Here is an 18774-nt window from a genome sequence, read left to right as displayed (position 1 = left end):
TAAAAATGTAAAGATAAAATAAACAGGTTGGATGAAAATTGTGTTCATATAACGTATTAATCTTAGTTTGAATGAACTTGAAAACTAGTTTAAGAATTGACTTGAACAAACAACTTGTATGAAATCATGTTCATTTAACTTGATACCGACACATTTAGATTACAATACAAGTGCTTTACAGACGCCATTGTGTTCCTCCATGTTTCAGCCAGAATAGACAAACATGTCCAAGCATGTGCTTTGCATTTTGCATTTTTTTCCACATTTTTGAAAATAAAAGAACATTTTGTCTACTATGTGAAGGCCACAATAGTTCCATGACATGCCAGGAAAAGGCAGGGCTGAGTGGAGAGTACTACTCGAGAGTACTACACGTTTTCCATTACTATAGTACCTCCTCAATGTGGGCGGGGTCGTCGCAGCACGGCTGCACGAGACTGCAGTGATGTCGTTTTATATGCGACACAAACACACAAACTAGTGACGACCAAAGCAGTTGTTTTCAGCGTACTGAATCATTACAATCAGTTCATTAAAAAGAGTAGTTCAGTTCGTCACTGAACTGAAATACAGGTGAACAGGTTGAATATTGAAATTTTAGAAATGTTCTGGCAAAGATTGAAGCATGATTTCAGGATTTTTAAGTCTTGTGTGTCAGACATTGTTCCAGACTTTTTTAGTATTAAAAAGCAGGTATTAAAAAGTACCATGTACCATTGTTAATGGAAAAGCAAATTAGAGTAGAGCCAGGCCTATAGTAGAAAAGCACCATAATTCTTACACACTGGACCTTTAAATAATATGTGTGTTAACATTTCATGTAATTACTTCAAGTTTGTCCAGATGCTCTTTTTTTCCAGTGTATTTTTATTCTTATAGAATGATACAGCTTTTTTCCAAGTGTCTGGACGCTCTTTGTTTAAATATAGTCTCGTTCGTTTGTCCTGGAACAAACTCTTCCATGAGGGCTCGCGCTTGTGAAATTTGCTGACTGCGCCTTTACCGGCTGCTCAGCTTACAGACATGCTGCGATCCAGGTAGCTGTCGTCATCCTCTTCCTCCTCATCGACTTCGTCCTCCAGATGATATAGTGAGGAAGAATTCCAACACAATGACCAAAACTAGTCCTCAGTTGACTTTTCGCCCGTCTTCTGAAATAAAAGAGCGATCCGCGTGTCCACGTGTTTGTGTCATTTCCATGACATTTGCATATGTAAACCGTCCTCGCCTATCGCTCCGCGGCTGCACGCACACCACGAGCTGATTGGTCAACCGGGGCAGAGCGAGGAGCCAATGGGAGAGTCGGAGCACTCAGGCCCCGCCCCCACAGACACGTTGCCTAGGGAGAAGCAACACGGGCCGATCTCTGGCTGTACCGCCTCCTCACTCTCTCACACACACACACACACACACGCCGCACGTCTAACACATCAGCTGCTCTCCTCTGACCGACCGAGCCACGGAGCCGCCGCCGCTGCCACTACTGCTGGATTTACCCACGAACAAAGGAAGAGCACGAACAGCCGCTCCATCCTGGGAAAGTAAGCAGCTCCTTCACTCATTCACTCATATACTCACTCATATTATCAAATCTTTATCATCAACGCCGCTGTGTGTGTGTGTACGCGCGCGCGTGTGTGTGTGGCCGTGAAACACTGACGTGGGTGTCGTTTTTTAAAATCATCCAAAGGAATTTGACTCCGGCTCAAGTCATGGTCTGTGACCGGCAGATATTTCTGTGGATTAATGATATGATATTGCAGTGATTCTGTCCCCTCTCCTAGGGATTGGATGATATACAATATTATCGCGAATATTATCGCGAATCGCGGTAAAAAGCACTTAAAATAAACAATCATTTAAAAGTCATTTAAAATCACTCACTTTAAGTTGATTGTAGTTCATTCTAATCAGAAAAATTGTTAATATTTCACTGAGTGACTTGATGATTTTGGCCAGCTCGCCAACATACAGTCATAGTCTTTTAATTTAATGTGCTGCAAGAGGGAGTCTGTATTTTTCTTGTCATTCCAGGATCTCATTAATACATAAAGAATGTTAATGTTAAAGAGTCTTGATTTTCAGCCTCCTTGATAACATGTTTTTCTTACACGCTCCCACTTCAGAATCAAAAAAAAAAAAAGGTATTGCGATAATATAGTGAATCACAATTATGTTGTTTCTGGAGAATGATCATATTAAATTTCCAGGTAGTCTACCGCTTAGTGTCTTCCTTGTTTTATGTAAGCGTAACAGTGAGTGCTACTTTGACTGATGAGGAAGTCGATTGTATTTGTAACTGATCTGAAAACTGCATTTAAGGCAGATCGATAGCTTGATAAAAGTTCATTCGACCTCTCGTTTAGGACGGAAGATGTAATCACAATTCATCTGCATTTTTTTCCTAAAATGAGTGTACATGTGTTGAGCATCTTCTGCTTCCTCACATACATACAGGTAGATAGAAAGCTTAAAAGAGGAACGTGTGTCATCTAAAAACACCGGTCTCTGTGGTTTGTGTTGTCTTTATTTCAGCTCTTCTGTCAACACTGCATCTATATATGTTGTCTATACAGGTCATCTGATAGAGTAACATGTGACTATGTGGATATACTTATTATAGTAGAAAGTAAATTAATAAATGATTTACTTGAATATATGTTGCTTCCTTTATTAATATTGTCTTTTAAGTTAAGTACACAATGTTTTCTTTTTTTAAAATAATAGGGCCTACAACACTTTTTTTTAAACATGAGACATTTTATCTGTATTATAACTATTATAACCAGCAATTGGACACTTGCAAATATTATTTTTCTCCTCTGTGTTTGTGAAATGTTATATAGCATGTGAAACCAGCACATCTTTTGCTCCACCCTCCTCTCCTCTGTGCAACAATAAGATCAGACCGTGGCCGTCTTGAGACAAAGAACCAGGGGGCAATTAACTCTCCTACCCCCAAATTTTTCAGGAAACCAATGACTTATCAGGCGTTAACCATCCACACACCAAAAATAGGCTCTGAGCTGAAAATGCTGCGCTCTCTTTTATGATCTTCTAATCACTCAGGAAATGTATTGCAGAGATCTTGTATTCAGCAGGAAAAGACAGACAGTGCTAGTGTCTTATTTTTAAAAAAATTGCCTCCCCACACACAAACACAAGTGTCACTTGCCGATGGGACGTCTGCACTCTGCAGCGCCGGTCGTCATGGAGGCAGACCCGTGTCCCTTCTGAATAAACAACCCAACAGTGTTTATGAATGAGTGTGGTGGTGGTGGCAGCTGGCGGCCGGTAGATAAAAAAAAAAAACAGTTCCTGTGTGACGTTGTGATGTAAAGATTTAAAATGGCAGTGAAGGATTTGAGTGCTTGAGTGTTGTTGGGCTGCACATGGTTGTTGTGGACACTGGGGTGTTTGGTGTGAGCTTGTGATGCTGGCCAGTCTGTGTTTACTGGCCCAGGTGTTGCCTCTGCAAAAACAAACCAGTCATCATAGTCTCAACAACTTTGCTTTCACTGCCACCATCTGCTCCGATCACTCTGCTGTGTCTCTGCCTGTATTTCTCATTGGTGTGGTTGAAGCCCAGCTGCAGTCTTTTATTTGTTTTATTCCTCAGGAACCTGTTTTGCTAGAATCAGTACCATACGTTTAATTTTGACTGCTTCTGGTCATATTTAAGGTGGAGTAGGATTCGATGACTCCTGTTCTCATCCTTTTTACTCCTTCATGTGCTGCCACATTTATAGTAACAATGGCTTTCTCCCTGTCAGGTCAGTGATGGTCAGTGCTAGTTAGAGCCTGCGGCAAAGGATGTCTGCTACAGATTCGGATAACTCCATTGACTGGCTGGCGAGTGACAATGAGGACAGCGAGAGCGAACGGGAGACTGACCCGTGTACCAGAACGCACAGCCAGACAGAAGCTCCTCCAACCCCGAGAGCCCTGCCACACCTGGGCCCGACTGACTGTGATGTGAAGAAGGGTGACAGGAAGTGGAGGGAGGTCCGGGAGCCCTGCAGCGCGGGATCCCCTCCTGGTCGCATGGAGACGTACGACGGCGCCATTGGATTGTGTAAAACACACGGAGAGAAAACAAATGGCAGAAACACTCAGCAAGCACTAAAAAGACCTCACAGCTTCACAGAGGAGGAGGAGCGCAAGGCACAGCAGCTCAATTCCAACATGACAGAGAAAGACCAATTCTTCACAAGTAAGGTGAGCACCACTGCGACTCATGTCCTGTCCCACAGCAGGTGGTGTATAGTGTCAGCATAACTGGAGCATGTCCTGTCACCTAGACTGACCCCACACGCTGGTTTTACATAGAGCCTCCTGCTCTGTCATTTCCAGGCAAAAAGCAGAAGTAGTCGTGTTTTTCTGAAGAACTGTAACCACAGAATAGTAGGGGGGAGTTTAGGACTGTTCAAATTACACTGACTTTACGCAACATTTCAAATGGTGTTTGACAGTGAGTCTACAAGTTAACCTGTTGTTGTTTCCAGTGCATGGACCTACAGTGCTACATTCATCCTCTGTCGTTAATCTTGAATGGTCTTCGTTCAGGGAGATACAGAGAACGTAAGTCAGCCGTATTTATTTTTATGTTGTTGACCCTGAATAACGCAGCCATTGTTCTACACGTGTGCCTCAATTCTTCTCTTGTCTTTACTGACTTTTTTGTGTCTCAGAGAAATAAAACAATGGACAGCGTTTCACATTAGGTGTCCCTGAAATTTGAGAACATGATCTCCTGAAACATGCATTGTTGAAGTATTTCCTGTGTGTCCCATCTTTTAGAATGGAGCATATTTTTAGGTAATGGTTTATTCAGCCGTTCCAATATGAATTTGAACCAATGGTGAAATACTTGTAAATTAGATGCTTGGCAGAGGTGAGTGAGAACATAATGTACTACAGGAAAGCAGCCACTGTTTGTGACTCGACAGTGAGGTACTGTATAATGCGGGTCTCTGGCAGCAAGCGCCATGTTCAGACAGGCTGTGCAACTGCTTAGTTTGGGATCTTTGTCAAAACCAAAACCTTGTGTGACCCAACACTTCCTGACCACAGAGGGAGTTTGTTCCCTCACACACACACACACACACACACACAGAGCCCATATGCTGCACAGAGTCATCCACTTCATATGGCTGATGGTACAACTTTCCTCATTTCCAGGACTCAGCAGTTTCCAGGAGAGTGTGGCAATGGACAGGATTCAGAGGATCATGGGTGTCCTGCAGAACCCACGCATGGGGTGAGCGTCCCACACATGACCCACATACTCTGCTCCATGCAACAAATGAGATGCATCACGTTACAGCTCCGGATATTTTTGGCATTTTTCACAAATATTTTATGCTCACTGTAATGAAAAACCTCCCCTTTTGCGCGGGAGCTTCTTTCAAACAGAGCAGAATGTAATATATCCGAAAGCCACGATAGCACACAAAATGAATTACAACGGCAAGAAATGTCATTTACTATTCACGGGTCAATGTGATCTCCCAATATGTCTGCGACACATGGTTCTCAGCAGGGTGCTCTGTGAGGAGCTGCTGCCTCCACATGTTCAGGATAAATTTACTGCAGAGATGGCTGGGTTTCACGGAGGCTGGGCATCTTGTTAAAAATGTATCAGGCTCCACTGTGGGAGCAGCACACTTGTGTCTGCTTGATTAGCTCTCCACTAGCCAGACGGTATAATGTAGTATGATATCACCACTGCGAAGGTGAAAGCCTCAGTCCCAGTGATGTGATCGTTTGTAAAGGTTTTGGTGTTTCGCGGGATGCAGGTGCCAGGGTCAGAATATTTCCTTGGGCAATTTCATGTGAAATACTAAAACAAAGTGTTCTTGTTTTATTTACTGTACATGTTAGATCAATAATTATGCTCTTTGTCGATTAGTCTTGTCGCCATCACACTCACTGCTACATGTTCAAAACATTTATTTAGTCCAACTTACAGTTAATTTATTTACAATAATATAAAAACAGAGAATTGTCAGTGATGATGGCCAAGCAAAATATTTGCATTGAATAAATAACCACAAAAATAAAAATAAGACATTTTGTGTCCTTAGAACAATATTATATCAACACAACGTTAAACAGAAAAGCACTTCTGATAACTGTGAGGTTTGCTACATGTGTTCTGGTGGAACGAAACTCAATCTAGTTTGTGTTAATATTGCAAATTTAAAAAAAATAAAAGAAATTCTTCAAAACATTCAGTAACAGGAAAAGCACATTTGAGTGTTTTTTGATCCACTGTCCTTTAGCCAATATTGGCACAGAGTGTGTTCACTGAGATAAGCAGTAGGTGGCCGGGTCACCACAGAAGACGGAAGAAGGTGCACCTTGATGACTTAAATGGCCTTTTGTCACTAGTGCCCATCTATTTCTGCAGTAATATTTGCTCATCATTTCACACATTCATACCTTCTTTCAGTCACATTTTCTGCCCTTTTTACAGTGCAGTGAAATGTGGAAGCGGAAGCTTTTTTTCACCGAATCCATCACACTTATTTTACTTTTATTGTTGCCCTAACTTGTCCACATCCCCTCACGTATGAAAAGCTTTTATTCATTGTGTTTTCTCCTTTTTTTTTTTTTTTAAGATTTTATCAGAATTTTCTGGTGCTTTATGTGCAAATTGAAAATGCACATAGAAACCCGGGTGATGGAAACCTACCCATTGTGAGGTTTTGCATTAATGTACACTGATGTGCAATGAAAGGCTGTTGAGTGTGGCACAAACTAATTGAAGCCCTTGCACCCACCAGCTGCTGCCTTCATATGGGAGACAAAGAGTGGGTGTGGTAGCCTCGCTGTAGACAGCCAGGGCAGAGGATGGAAGGTGGACTACACCCCCACCCCTCCCTCCCTGCCTCCCTGTGCCTGCTCCATGTTGCCAGCTGGCAGCTCCTGCTGCGACACAATGGCAGATAGGATCAAAGTGACTTTTTGAGCAGTCACTGTTGTGGATAATCTTTCGCATGAATTTAACATGCTCTGAATGGAGTATGGCAGAAAGGTCCTGATCATATGACTCAAGCTAATCCCTGCCCACCATCTGGTTTTTAAAAAGAGGGAGTTAATGGTGCGCTACTCTGTGCCCTCCTCCGCCAAGAGCTGCGTCACCACAGCTACTTCATTTTCACAATGATGCAGTTGGAGACCATTGTGGCTTTAGCGTGTATATTTAGAGGCGGGCAGTGCTACTGCACATTGTGCCACGTGTGAGCTGCAAACATGTGAGATATGTGCTTCAGTTTCCTGGCCTTCGCTGGCTGAGTGCAGCCTTTAACTGTTCATGCTCTGTTCGCAATTGCAAGAGAGACTTCCTTGAAGTGGTTCTCAAATGTTTTTTTTTGCCAGTCTACTCACGTGTAATTGTGTGTCTCAGTATTTATTTCTGGTTTCTTTTTCTCTCCTCCTTCTCTCTCTTTCTCTTTCTCCAGAGAGAAGTATATTAATATCATTCTCAAAATGGAGGAAATGCTGAAGAGCTGGTTCCCTAACGTAAAACTCCAAAACCAACCGGCCGTCGCACACACAGAGACAGCCGTTCCCACCAAGAGATCGAAGGTAGAGTTGTGAAAATGAAAGCATAACTGTTGTGTAAGAACTTCTCCATGAGACGAGGTCCACTGCAAAGAACATGTGGTGACAATGCAGCAAAGAAGGGACTGAAATATCTGTTATTATTTAATGGCAGGCCTGGGACAGAGGAGGATTAAGGGCTATTTTTACGGAGGTATTACTGCAGTATCGGGTTCACCAAGAACACTGACAAATGACAAAAGGTAGTTTTGGGGGAGTGTCTCTGTGGAAATAAAAAAAAAAAAAAAAAAGGTCAGAATACTCTGGAACATTCCTGTGTGTTTTTATAGTGGTGAGGATTTATTTCAGTGGGTAATACTGACACACCCTCGAATACACAAGTGGATTAGTAACTAGTCACACGACAAGAGCAGAACAGTAACTTAAAACCTGCCATAATCATTTCATCATCCATTTATTATTATGTTAGTTTGTTAACGTTGAATTTAATTAAAATGAAATGTGAAGAGGGTTGTTTCTTAAGGAAAAATGATTTACAGTAATTTTGCCTTGACACTTCTGGCTTTTCATTTGAACGTTAACAAACCCACAACTTTATGACTGAGATGCATATAGATGGCCATTCTTAGCTATAAATCATGAAATAAAATGAAGGTAGTGAGTGAGGGTCAAACACACAGTTTTACATGAAAAGTCATGTTTCTCTGTGTCTGCTTCTATTCTAAATAAGACTGTGTTTGTGATCTAATTACAAACAATTATCAATTTGTGCATAAAGATAGTGGTGTGTTGTTATCAGACAGGAAGGACTACACACTTTGAATATATGATGGAAACATCAGATGACCATGCTTTCTCCGATAACTCTGACCAGCTTATAGTTTTTTGTCAATGAGTGGGCACCGATATCCTGCCGCACAAACTGCTGACTGAATGAAACTGAACCTTCCTTCCTTCTTTCTCATCAGCTGTCTCCAATGACCACCACTGCAGCCACAAGCCCTGTCACCATGAGTGATCCTCCAGCCGCTGCCAAAGCTCTGAGAGTCACCGACCTCACTCCTGGAGCAGCTTACTCTGCCAATAATCTGAAGTGGCTCCACACGTCACCCATCTGCTCCCCCACGGCAGAGCAGGCACAGGCCAGCCCCAAACACCTGCTGTCCCCCAGAGACAGAGACTTAACCCAGGATAACGCTGTGTCCTCTAGCACGGACACGCACACTAAGACAGACGCGGTGCCCCGAGGCCGTCCGCCGGGCAAAATCAATGCGCCCTGTCTGGAGAGGCTCCTTAAATCGACAGAAAGTATCATCACCCGCAAGGAGACACAGGGTTTGATGGACAGCAGCTGGTCCTAGTCCACACAGAGGGCTGGGTGTCCAGCTATTTGCACTGCACAGCCCAGTCTAGCCTTGCCCACCTTGCCTGGAGCCAGTCAGCTTGCTTCGCCCATTCCAGCCTTCAGGGGAGACAGTAGCCTTCAGAAGGGACATGACACTTTCCTCTTAAACGTGGAAAGAGCATCGACGAACACGTTGTACTCTCTGTGCGGGGAATGTGCCCACTCTCACATGACAAAGTGTCTGCTTAAGTTCCCTTTTGTTGACTTTTGGTTGTTTTTTTTCCGTTTGCACTTTTGAATAGTGTGTGTTTGACTTGGCTGAGGCCGAGTGAGCTTGTGACTTCATAAGTGAGTAGTTCCAACTGGTTTGTAGATGCAATAATACGGTTTGAGTGTCTGTCAAACTGCCATGATGCTAGAAAGGGAAAGAGCTGCAGGTGTGCGAGTGCTGGAAGGATGTATTTTCAAATATCCAGACATGTCAACGGTCTTCATATTGTTGTGCTGAAAATGTGGGTGAAATGTGATGTTATCTCAGCCCCCCTCCACTTTTAAGTTCATTCATGTGACTGTTACTCATTTGTATACTTTATAAATAAGTCTTTTTGGTACAACTGTTCTACCTCAGCGGGCACCATGTCACAGTTATTGAGTAGGAATGTGAACGCTACACTCGAGTGCGGCCCATCAACCTCAGACTGCGAGCTCTGCTGTTGGAGTCGTCCTGCTCGTACAAACAGAGGATGCTCTCTCCACGGGGACGCTATTGTGGCCTGACTAGTGCCATTGTTAAGAATGTCAACTGCAGATTTCTTTTTTCTGACTTTCCCAGTTGAAGGCAAACAGTGCCTGTAATGTCAAGCTGTGCCTGTTCACTGGTTTAATAAAGAGAGAGAATTGTTCAGAAACACCTGCTCCTCCGTGGGATGTACAAATCAGGAATTCTCACACTCCTGCCATTTTCCTGTATCGAGTAAATTATTCCGATTTTGCCAACTACTTCTGTGGTGGAGTCGAGCATTATTTTATTTTGCCACAGAACTGGACCGTATGCTAGAGCAGCTGAGAGCAACACGTCATTTCTCTGTGTAAATCTTAACAGAAAGGTTGTCGATCTACCCTGAAAAGTGGCCTTTATAGTGTGAAATTTTATACTTTCAAAATAAATGTGGTTATATTTGTTTGATGTTAAATGCCTTTTTATTGTGACTGATTGTGGCCGGGTTGAAGATTCTTTAAATGTAGATAAATAAAAGAAGATCAGGGGTTAATTATATACCCTAGAATATTCTTCAGTGGTAGAAACACCCTCCGCATTAAGTTGTCCATGTCAAACTGATACACTAGTCTCAACCAAGATCTGAAGCCAGTCAATCTAGCATCAGAAAGCCTGAAATAACCGTTGCTTTCTGGTTTCTAGGTAAACCAATTACAGGGTGAGTTGACTGGTGACACTTAAAGCCAGCTTACTCCCTGAAAGAATCGAATGATTTGTTGTTTGGAGATGGAGGATGTAATTCAACAGTCAAATGTCTCTGTGAGTGTAGAAACCTGGATCTGTAATTTTCCAAGCCTGTTGATGAACCACAGCACAGTTAAGTCTATGTTACCTGCTTTGAGGTCTGCAACACAGGCAATAACAAGTCAAGGAATGGTGATAATAGAAGTGAAAACAGATATACAAGCATCATTTTCAGTGAGGGGAAAACTACAAACGACCATTGCTTACGCCAAATCTCAGGCAGATTTCAGAAGAACGCAGACTGTGACCGCGCCATTATCTACTCAAGAACACAGTCTAAGAAAATGTACCTTTACTGGCAACACGTGACAGCAAAGTAGACTTGAAACGGTTTGGATTTTTCAAATCTGAAATAGAACACTGCCACCTGTAGGTGGAAATATGTTTTCCAAAGAAAAAAAATGGCATCTCTTTTGTCAAAAGTAGTTTGCAGATCAGAGCATTTTTGAACCATGCCGGACCTGGTGTATATTTATTCTGCCTGTCATTTGTGAGCAGATATGTATTTACTTACATCACTCTCTGCATTGCACAGTGAAGTCACGTGTCTCTCGTTTTCACATTAGAGTGGGTGAATAGCTGGACGTAGAAGGGTCAATTATCCACACTGCATTGTGTCACTGCATTACTGCTCCACATTCCGTCTCCCGGGGCAAAAGCTCATGGGGTCAGACTCACATGCGCGAAAGACCTGACAGTGTCCATTTCAAAAGACAACTGGCACTGATCGGCCTCACACTCACTCAGGAAAGGGAAGTTGTAATAAATAAAGAAATGTACTTCTCTCTCATCCAGATCTGTGAGGGAGTTGCGGTGAAAGGGCTGCCAACTGTGAGCATGTGATGAGCTGGGAAGTTGCACAGAGGAAAAAAAAAAAAAGGCAATGAATATCAATGCAACTAAACACAATGTGAGGCCGTGGAGGATTATCAGTGCATGTTTTTTAATTCATCTATTCTGAGGATACTTATCTGTACTGTATTACTGTATTTTGCTCATTAAAAAAACAAAAAGAAACCCTTAACCTTAAAAAAGCAGGCCATGTGCTAAGATAAAAACAGCAAGTGCCACAAATAATTGTGCTGATGAATTATGTACATGCGCTGAAAACACAGTCCGTTTTTATCGTTGGCACTAGAATTACCTGTTAACATTTTGAACCAGTATTACCATTAAAAAGAAAAACATATTTCCATTTTAAAGGTTTGCAGAGGTCACGCTTTACAAAAAAATGATTGATGTCAGAGTATTGTTTTGTGGAGGCTATGTGTGGGCAAAACTACAAAGACTAATCATTAGTGGAGGAGCGGAGATGGAAGCCTTTTGTTGGAAGGATTCAAACACGAGTGGGAGAGGAGGAAAAAAAAAAGGCCTTAGGGGAGGAGGATGGGTTAGTGTCTCCAATTGCAAAAAGCCAGTGGCTGGAAAAATTAAGCACTCTTTCATTGTAAATTGGCCTTGAATTGAGCTCTTACTGACTGTGATATGACAAGCCTGTATGGTGTTGAAAAGGTACATGGCAGTTATTTATACATACAGTAAACATGTGCATTTTCAAGACTTTCCAGAAAGAAATAGGTAGTTGATAAATCTCCCAACTGCCACGTCAAAAGAACACCATGTCTCACTTTCATGCTATAAAAGGTCTCATTTCCTCGGTACAAGCAGCGAGTTGAAGGGTTATAATTACAGCATCTGCCCCTGCGGGCCCTTTAAAATATTCCTCACACTGTACCTCCACTGTGTGAAAAGAAAAGCTTATACCACGACTGCAGCTGCAACTTTAGAAAAAAAAAGAAAAAAAGAAGAAGCAAAAAACAGTCACGACCACTCAGTCATCAAAGGTAATTTGCTACTAGAAGAGTGGTCAGTATCTGAGTGCACAAAGGTTTGAAGCCTAATGGTCACTTGAGTGGTTGGACACAAAATCAGGGTCAAAACAACAAAGTAAATAACCAGTTTATAAAAAAACAGAACAGCAAATAAGTACCCGCAAATGAAAGAAACCTGTCACCCATGCTGCTTTTCCCTGGGGAGTTTCTCTGTGGAAACATTACAATAATGGGACATTACAAAATACATTTTAATGGCTTATTATTACCATTCAAACAGATTTTTGATGCGGATAAAGCAACGCTTAAGAAGGATGCTGGTTCATCGTGATGTCGCAGTGAGAATATCCTGGTGTCTGAGTCAAACAACCACCAAGTGTATCGATGAGTGACGTGGACGTCAGCGGCCTCTTCAGCTCACTCTCATCTTATTGATTTCCTTGTCTCCGGTTATATTCTGCCCTTTTATAAGAAATGTTCAAAGAGCATACGTTTTATATTGTCCTTTTCTAGTTTTGAGGAGCACTTTTGCCCCATTCACGTCCACTGACACATTCATTCATTTTATGTGTGCGCCGCTTTTTCTGTCACACACAATTCAAATACCCATTCACACACTAATGCCACATCCACAAGCATTTTCTGGTTTAGTGTCTCGCCCTGGGGTGTACGTAGACTTCATGGAAGATGACTCAATTCTGCACAGACCATCTTCACCGCAATGAAGTGAGTTAATGAAACATTAAATCCAAGTAGATTACATGAATAAATGAGGGACTGACAACAACTTGTTCACACAGACTTTTAACATCAACCATTAAATTCAGATCCCTGTCTCTGTGTTCTTTCAGTGTGTGGTCAGCTGTCACAGATATAATACCACCATCATCATCATGCATGGGTTAATTTCTATGCAGTTTTTCAAGCTGTGCAGCGTCGGTGCCTTAGAGACCAATTATATGTGTAAGGGATCATCGATGACTTCACACCACAACCTGCCATATGTTGCAAACTAATGACCTGAACTTTCATGCAGCAGAAGAAAGAACTGGGTTTTTCATAATAACAGAACAACATACTAAACTATGACTTTTTTGATCGATTTAAGACGACATACTAAAAAATGACTTTTTTGTCATGTTTTTGACAACATACTATACTATGACTTTTTTGACCGATTTTGGACGACATACTATACTATGACATTTTTGACCGATTTTGGACGACATACTATACTATGACATTTTTGGGTGATTTTGGATGATATACTATACTATGACTTTTTTGAGTGATTTTGGACCACATACTATACTATGACTTTTTTTTGTGATTTTGGACGACATACTATACTATGACTTTTTGTGATTTTGGACAACTATACTATGACTTTTTCAACTGATTATGGACGACATGCTATACTATGACATTTTGGACCCATTTTGGACAACATACTATACAATGACGGCTGACCGATTTGGGCGACATACTATACTTTGACTTTTTGACCCGGACTGACATACTATACTATGACATTTTGGTGATTTTTGGGCGATATATATACTATGACTTTTTTGGGTGATTTTGGACGACATACTATACTTTGACTTTTTTGACCGATTTTGGACGACATAAGACTGTTCTAGATGGGACTTGAACCCACAACCCCTGGCATCGGAGGCAAATGTTTTACTCATTAGCCACTGGGACTTGCTGTGGAAGTAACACATTAGGCAATTCTTACATTGTGGACGACATACTATACTATGACTTTTTTGAGTGATTTTGGACGACTTACTATACAATGACGTTTTTGAGTGATTTTGGGCGACATACTATACTGTGACTTTTCCCCCATACACACCTTAAATGGGGATGATGATGCTGATGTGACGCAGACATGCACGCAGTGGTGTCTATTAACTATTAACTCGTGTCTGCACAGGCACAGATTTCATTTTTGTCAGGTCTTATGTGTGTTGTGTGTCAGACAGCATGTTTGGACTGTGCGGCTCAAATGCATAAGAACCACAAGAGCGCCGCGCTTGTGTAAATTCTTGTCCGTCAGCTGTAATGAAAAGTGGGTTTTGCAGGTTTACATAAAAGAGATCAGCAGCAGAATGTGTTGGAGACCCGGTGGTTGTAACTGAAGCAAATTCAAATTCAAATGGACTTGTTTCTTTATAACACTTAAACTGTCCGTTTCAATGGATTAAAACACTAAATAGATCAAATTCCATTCAAGCCAGTGCAGTGCTTACAAGAAGAAAGAAACGATACCCTTCAAATTTAGATTTTCCAACCTCCAAGGCATTTTGTTTTAATTCTACAGAAAGGAAAAAAAAAACACTCCATGAAATAGTGTAGGGGGTTGTGTTTGTGTTCTCCGCCTGCAGCTAGACCTCCAGCAGGAGTCTGTTCAGGCTCAGACTGTGAGGGCTGGTTCGCCGCTAACCTGCTTATCGCTCATTGTTCTCTCCTGCCTTCCCGACACCGACAGGCAGCTCTGCTAATTCAAACCTAACAGGAGGATCTGGTGTTCTAATGTGACCGCGTGCGAGCCGGGAGTCACGTACACACACACACACACACGTTATCTCTAACATGCAAACACGGGCATATATGCGTGTCTGGATCTCTGGTTTAGGGTCTTAGTTTGGATATTAGCTGAGCTTTGGAGTCTGGTTTTCTGTCTGTGACCGGTTGTGACAGCCTCGTCACGATTTGACACTGGTGAGCAGGCGGTGAACATGATGTCATTTCAAATTTCTAGATCACGACTGTGGTTAGGTTTTCAAAATAAAAGCCTGCAGCTGTAGTTGAGTTCCATCGGTCGCTGTGGCCGATCCCTGCCCTTTGCGACATGGACATCTTATCACTTCCAGTGCATAGGAAAGAAAACACATTATATCCCAGGTCTCTATTCTGAGAAATTCAGATAACAAGGTTGCAAGCACAATTTTACCGAGCAGGTTTTCTTCCTGTTATGGCCCTTGGTCTGTTTAGTACGTTTGGTTTGGCTCACCATGAGTGGTTGAAGAGAAGAGGCCAGGACTACAAAACCCGCCCTAACCCGCACCCTTTTTCGTTTATTTAAGATAAATAATAATTGTGATATTGTCCATTTTTGAGTAAAAGGTAACAGTAACAGGAAAGTGAAGCCATGTGTGTTCCATCTTCCGTTTCCCCTGTTTTGAGTTAGTGAAGTAAATTTCTGTGTCATTTATTTTACGTTTTCTTTTTTTGCAGTTAAGATTAGGTTTATGCCGATTTTTAGGCAAATTGGACACTCTAAATTGACCATATGTGAGAGTGGATGGGGATAAAGCAGTAGAAGATGGAGGCTGAAGATGGGCGGGTCCAAATTTTCGCCAACTGTCGCCCTTAAGCATGAAGCAGACAGGTCAGTTATTCAAGGGGTTGACACGTTCCATGAATATCTGAGTCTAGGGGCGGGAGGGTGTCATCTATCCTGGGCAAAAAGATGTTTTTGCTGACAGTAAGAATATTATACTGTCTGCCACAACAGAATCCAGGCTGGAGTAGCCCAGGAGCAAAGAGAGAGGATCCATATGCAGAGCAATAACAAAGACTTTTCTCCATCCAGTAGTTTTGAATTTTAGGGCAAGAGAGTATCGGTACCTGTAGGTACGGGTTGAATGCCGACCTTTTTTTTGTGTCTTTTGTTTGCAAACGGTGCAGAATTTTAAAGTGTACTAATCACCCGATTTCATGCAGATGTTTTCTTCATTTATTCATTCATATGTCCTCTTCATGTATTCATACCAAGTCCACTTTGCCACGTCTACATGACGTCCTCAAGGTTCCACATATCACTTCAGTTTTAAGTAAGTGCTCTAGCTCTGTAATTAAGTTATTAACCTCAATCCATAAAGCCTTTGTGGTTCCCCTGAAACCACAAACCCTGCAACATTTCCCCAACATTCTGCATTCAACCGGCGCTGGATCCTTTGTTTTATTGGGACTGAAAAAGACAACCACACACACACACACGAGAATGATCCTTATTGCTTTCTTTTGCAGAATGAGCGTCCAGAATCTAAATCAGGGCTTTCTTGGTAAACGCAAAAATGGAATTACGTGGTATCGTCGAGACTATTCCTGAGGAAGACAACACGCAGCACACCCACACAAGGCTGACCTGATTCGAGCATCAGATGGGCTACAGCAGATGCCGCTCCTGCCACCTTTTCTAGGTAAATCTAAAAGTCTTCTGTGTGTGTAAATGTGTCATGAATGCTCTGACCCTTTTTGGACCTCCCTTTTTAATGAAATGCTACCAAGAGAGAAGAAGTGAGTTTCGGGGCATCGCCGGGAGAGAAGCTCCGCTTTTGCAAAATTCACAAACTGAAGAGATGACACAAGGTCAGAGAAGGTGCTGCACCCCGTGCGGGTATTTTACTTGAAGTCTACTGAAGGTAGTTGTCTAACATGCTCTACAACAACATGACCTATGCACCCTGTGATGACAATGTAGGATTTATCGAGTTGACACGAGTAAAGACAGCCTTGTGTAACGTGTGTCGGAAAAACATGTCTTTGGGTTATTTATGATGTAGAGATAGTTTCTTCAGCGTCTCTCTCAAATTTCGCCCAATTCTCATATATATATGTATATATATATACATATACAAGCTCCTGGAAAAAGGATCCGTCGAGCGAGGCGTCGATCGGCTGATAAGGAGCAGGTGTGAAGGTCACGCTGCGGTTGGTTGGGCAGGTGATAGATGTCGGGTCTGGAATACAAACGACCCTCTCATCGGCGCCCGCATTAAATCATCGCCCCAGCTGTGAAGTCCACTTCACATCGAGGAGGAATGAAAAGGAGAAATAAACCGTGGGCCACGCTCTCCTCCTGTGCACAGAAATCATTCATCGCCGGAGGTTTTACATTGTGTTGTCCAACTGAAGGGGAAAAAAAGAAAGAAAGAAAGGAAGAAAGGAGCTGTGACATGAAAGCAAACATGTTTAAAATGAGAGCAGGTGGCAAACCACAGGCAGAGGTGATAAGTAACGCAGTACAAGTACTTTGGATTTTTGATTATCATATCTCAGTATCTGTATACTGGCTCTGTCAAGCAAAACTATCAGACCTGACCTGAGGGAGCATTCAACTTCTGGAACTCTATGTGTTCACTCATGACATAAAAACAAATCCACTGTAAGGCGGAAATTTCACATCCAAACCACGTTATACTGGGAAACACAGAGAGTTGTGTGGAGTTGATAGACTTATGGCGGGTTTGTGGTGGAAATGCAACCTAAACTGTGTCGTGCCGAGGCGAGCCGGGACCATAGTGGAAAAGGGCCATGAGTCAGAAGTGGGTGAACAACAGACACGTGTTTTTAACGCAAGGTATTTGGATTTGGAAATATCTCATGCGTGCACAACAATCAGTTATGTTTATTTTGGTCTCTGGACGTCGCTTTCACAACATGGACTTTAACCGACACATGGATGACGACACGTCGACTGTGGAAAGAAGAAATTGCCAACAGCGATATGGACGAGGAAACTCAAAGATAAGGAGAAGCGTCCACCGGGGACAGGAAGAGAGAAGTCTGTGACACACTGCGTAGAAGAAGGCATTACTTCATGGACGTAAGCTACTGTCGGAACAGACGGAACAGATTTAGATGACATTTCTAAATGAACAATGCTATTACTTGTTTGCCACCCACACACAGGTGAACCCAACATAAGGAGTGATGTTGACCGCCTGACCTCCTCATCTCAAACAGCCACATAAAAAAACAAAAAACAAACATGACCCTTATGCTTTAAAACTGAACCAGCAGACGCTCAACACAACTGAGGTACTGAACTTAAATACAAGCATGGAGACTAACGAGGGATGAGACTCAGGTGCAGAGCAGGGAGGAGGACAGGTGAGGAGAATGAGTGACTAAACAGGGGAGGGGGAGTGGTCATGAGGAGTGGACACATGTGCAGGGAGGGGAGGAGAAAGAAGAGTGACAGGAAACGCCAAGAAATAAAGGAATTTACCAAAACTAAAGACTGCTTCACGTGCCTCTTTTTGCATTTCCACGCAGAAGCTGATCATGCAAATGCAAGGAGAGCAGTTCAGCAGAAAAACAGCAGGGGGCGTGGTAGAGCGGAGAGAGTTGTGAAACCCCATCTGCTGACGAACTCTCTTTGTTTTTTAATCTTTTTTCAATCTAATCTTGTCATTGATCGGGCCTACGTGTGTGTATGTTGTGTAGATTAGGACATGCAAACCCCTGTTGGGTAATACTCGCTCCCCCCTATTCAAGACTCCAGTCAAACACGCAGCAGCTCTCAGCCTGGGTGACCTTTGACCCCGCGCGGACACAGCTGCAGGAAATCAGGGACGACAGTTCCTTGAGTGACAGCGTTTTACTGCCTCTGAATATTTTGCCAAACCACTAATGTGTCATTTCACTGAGAGACTCGTCAACAGTCGGCTCAATACATTCAGGATCACGTGGGCCTGATGCTATAAAGG

At 42.5% G+C, this 18774-nt stretch overlaps 1 protein-coding gene across 1 annotated transcript; it reads left to right on the top strand.

The window, feature by feature from the left end:
* The first annotated feature begins 1381 nt into the window (after positions 1 to 1381).
* Positions 1382 to 9538, top strand: LOC122776211 (circadian-associated transcriptional repressor). The gene is made up of 6 exons (XM_044036624.1): positions 1382 to 1541; positions 3774 to 4218; positions 4506 to 4581; positions 5182 to 5260; positions 7467 to 7593; positions 8538 to 9538. Exons 2-6 carry the CDS (start codon positions 3814 to 3816, stop codon positions 8928 to 8930), a joined length of 1080 nt encoding a protein of 359 aa, XP_043892559.1. The 5' UTR covers positions 1382 to 1541; positions 3774 to 3813; the 3' UTR covers positions 8931 to 9538.
* The last annotated feature ends 9236 nt before the right edge of the window (positions 9539 to 18774 follow it).

The sequence above is a fragment of the Solea senegalensis genome, linkage group LG10, assembly GCF_019176455.1.
Source record: "Solea senegalensis isolate Sse05_10M linkage group LG10, IFAPA_SoseM_1, whole genome shotgun sequence".
Lineage (NCBI taxonomy): Eukaryota > Metazoa > Chordata > Actinopteri > Pleuronectiformes > Soleidae > Solea > Solea senegalensis.
This window is presented reverse-complemented; position numbering and strand designations above follow the sequence as displayed.

What these genes read in the sequence shown, in the direction of transcription:
- LOC122776211 (XM_044036624.1), top strand. Translation starts at nt 3,814, where the DNA reads ATGTCTGCTACAGATTCGGATAACTCCATTGACTGGCTGGCGAGTGAC. An exon ending in CTGCAGAACCCACGCATGGG is followed by an intron (nt 5,261 to 7,466) that starts GTGAGCGTCCCA and finishes CTCTTTCTCCAG; the next exon opens with AGAGAAGTATATTAATATCA. An exon ending in TTCCCACCAAGAGATCGAAG is followed by an intron (nt 7,594 to 8,537) that starts GTAGAGTTGTGA and finishes CTTTCTCATCAG; the next exon opens with CTGTCTCCAATGACCACCAC.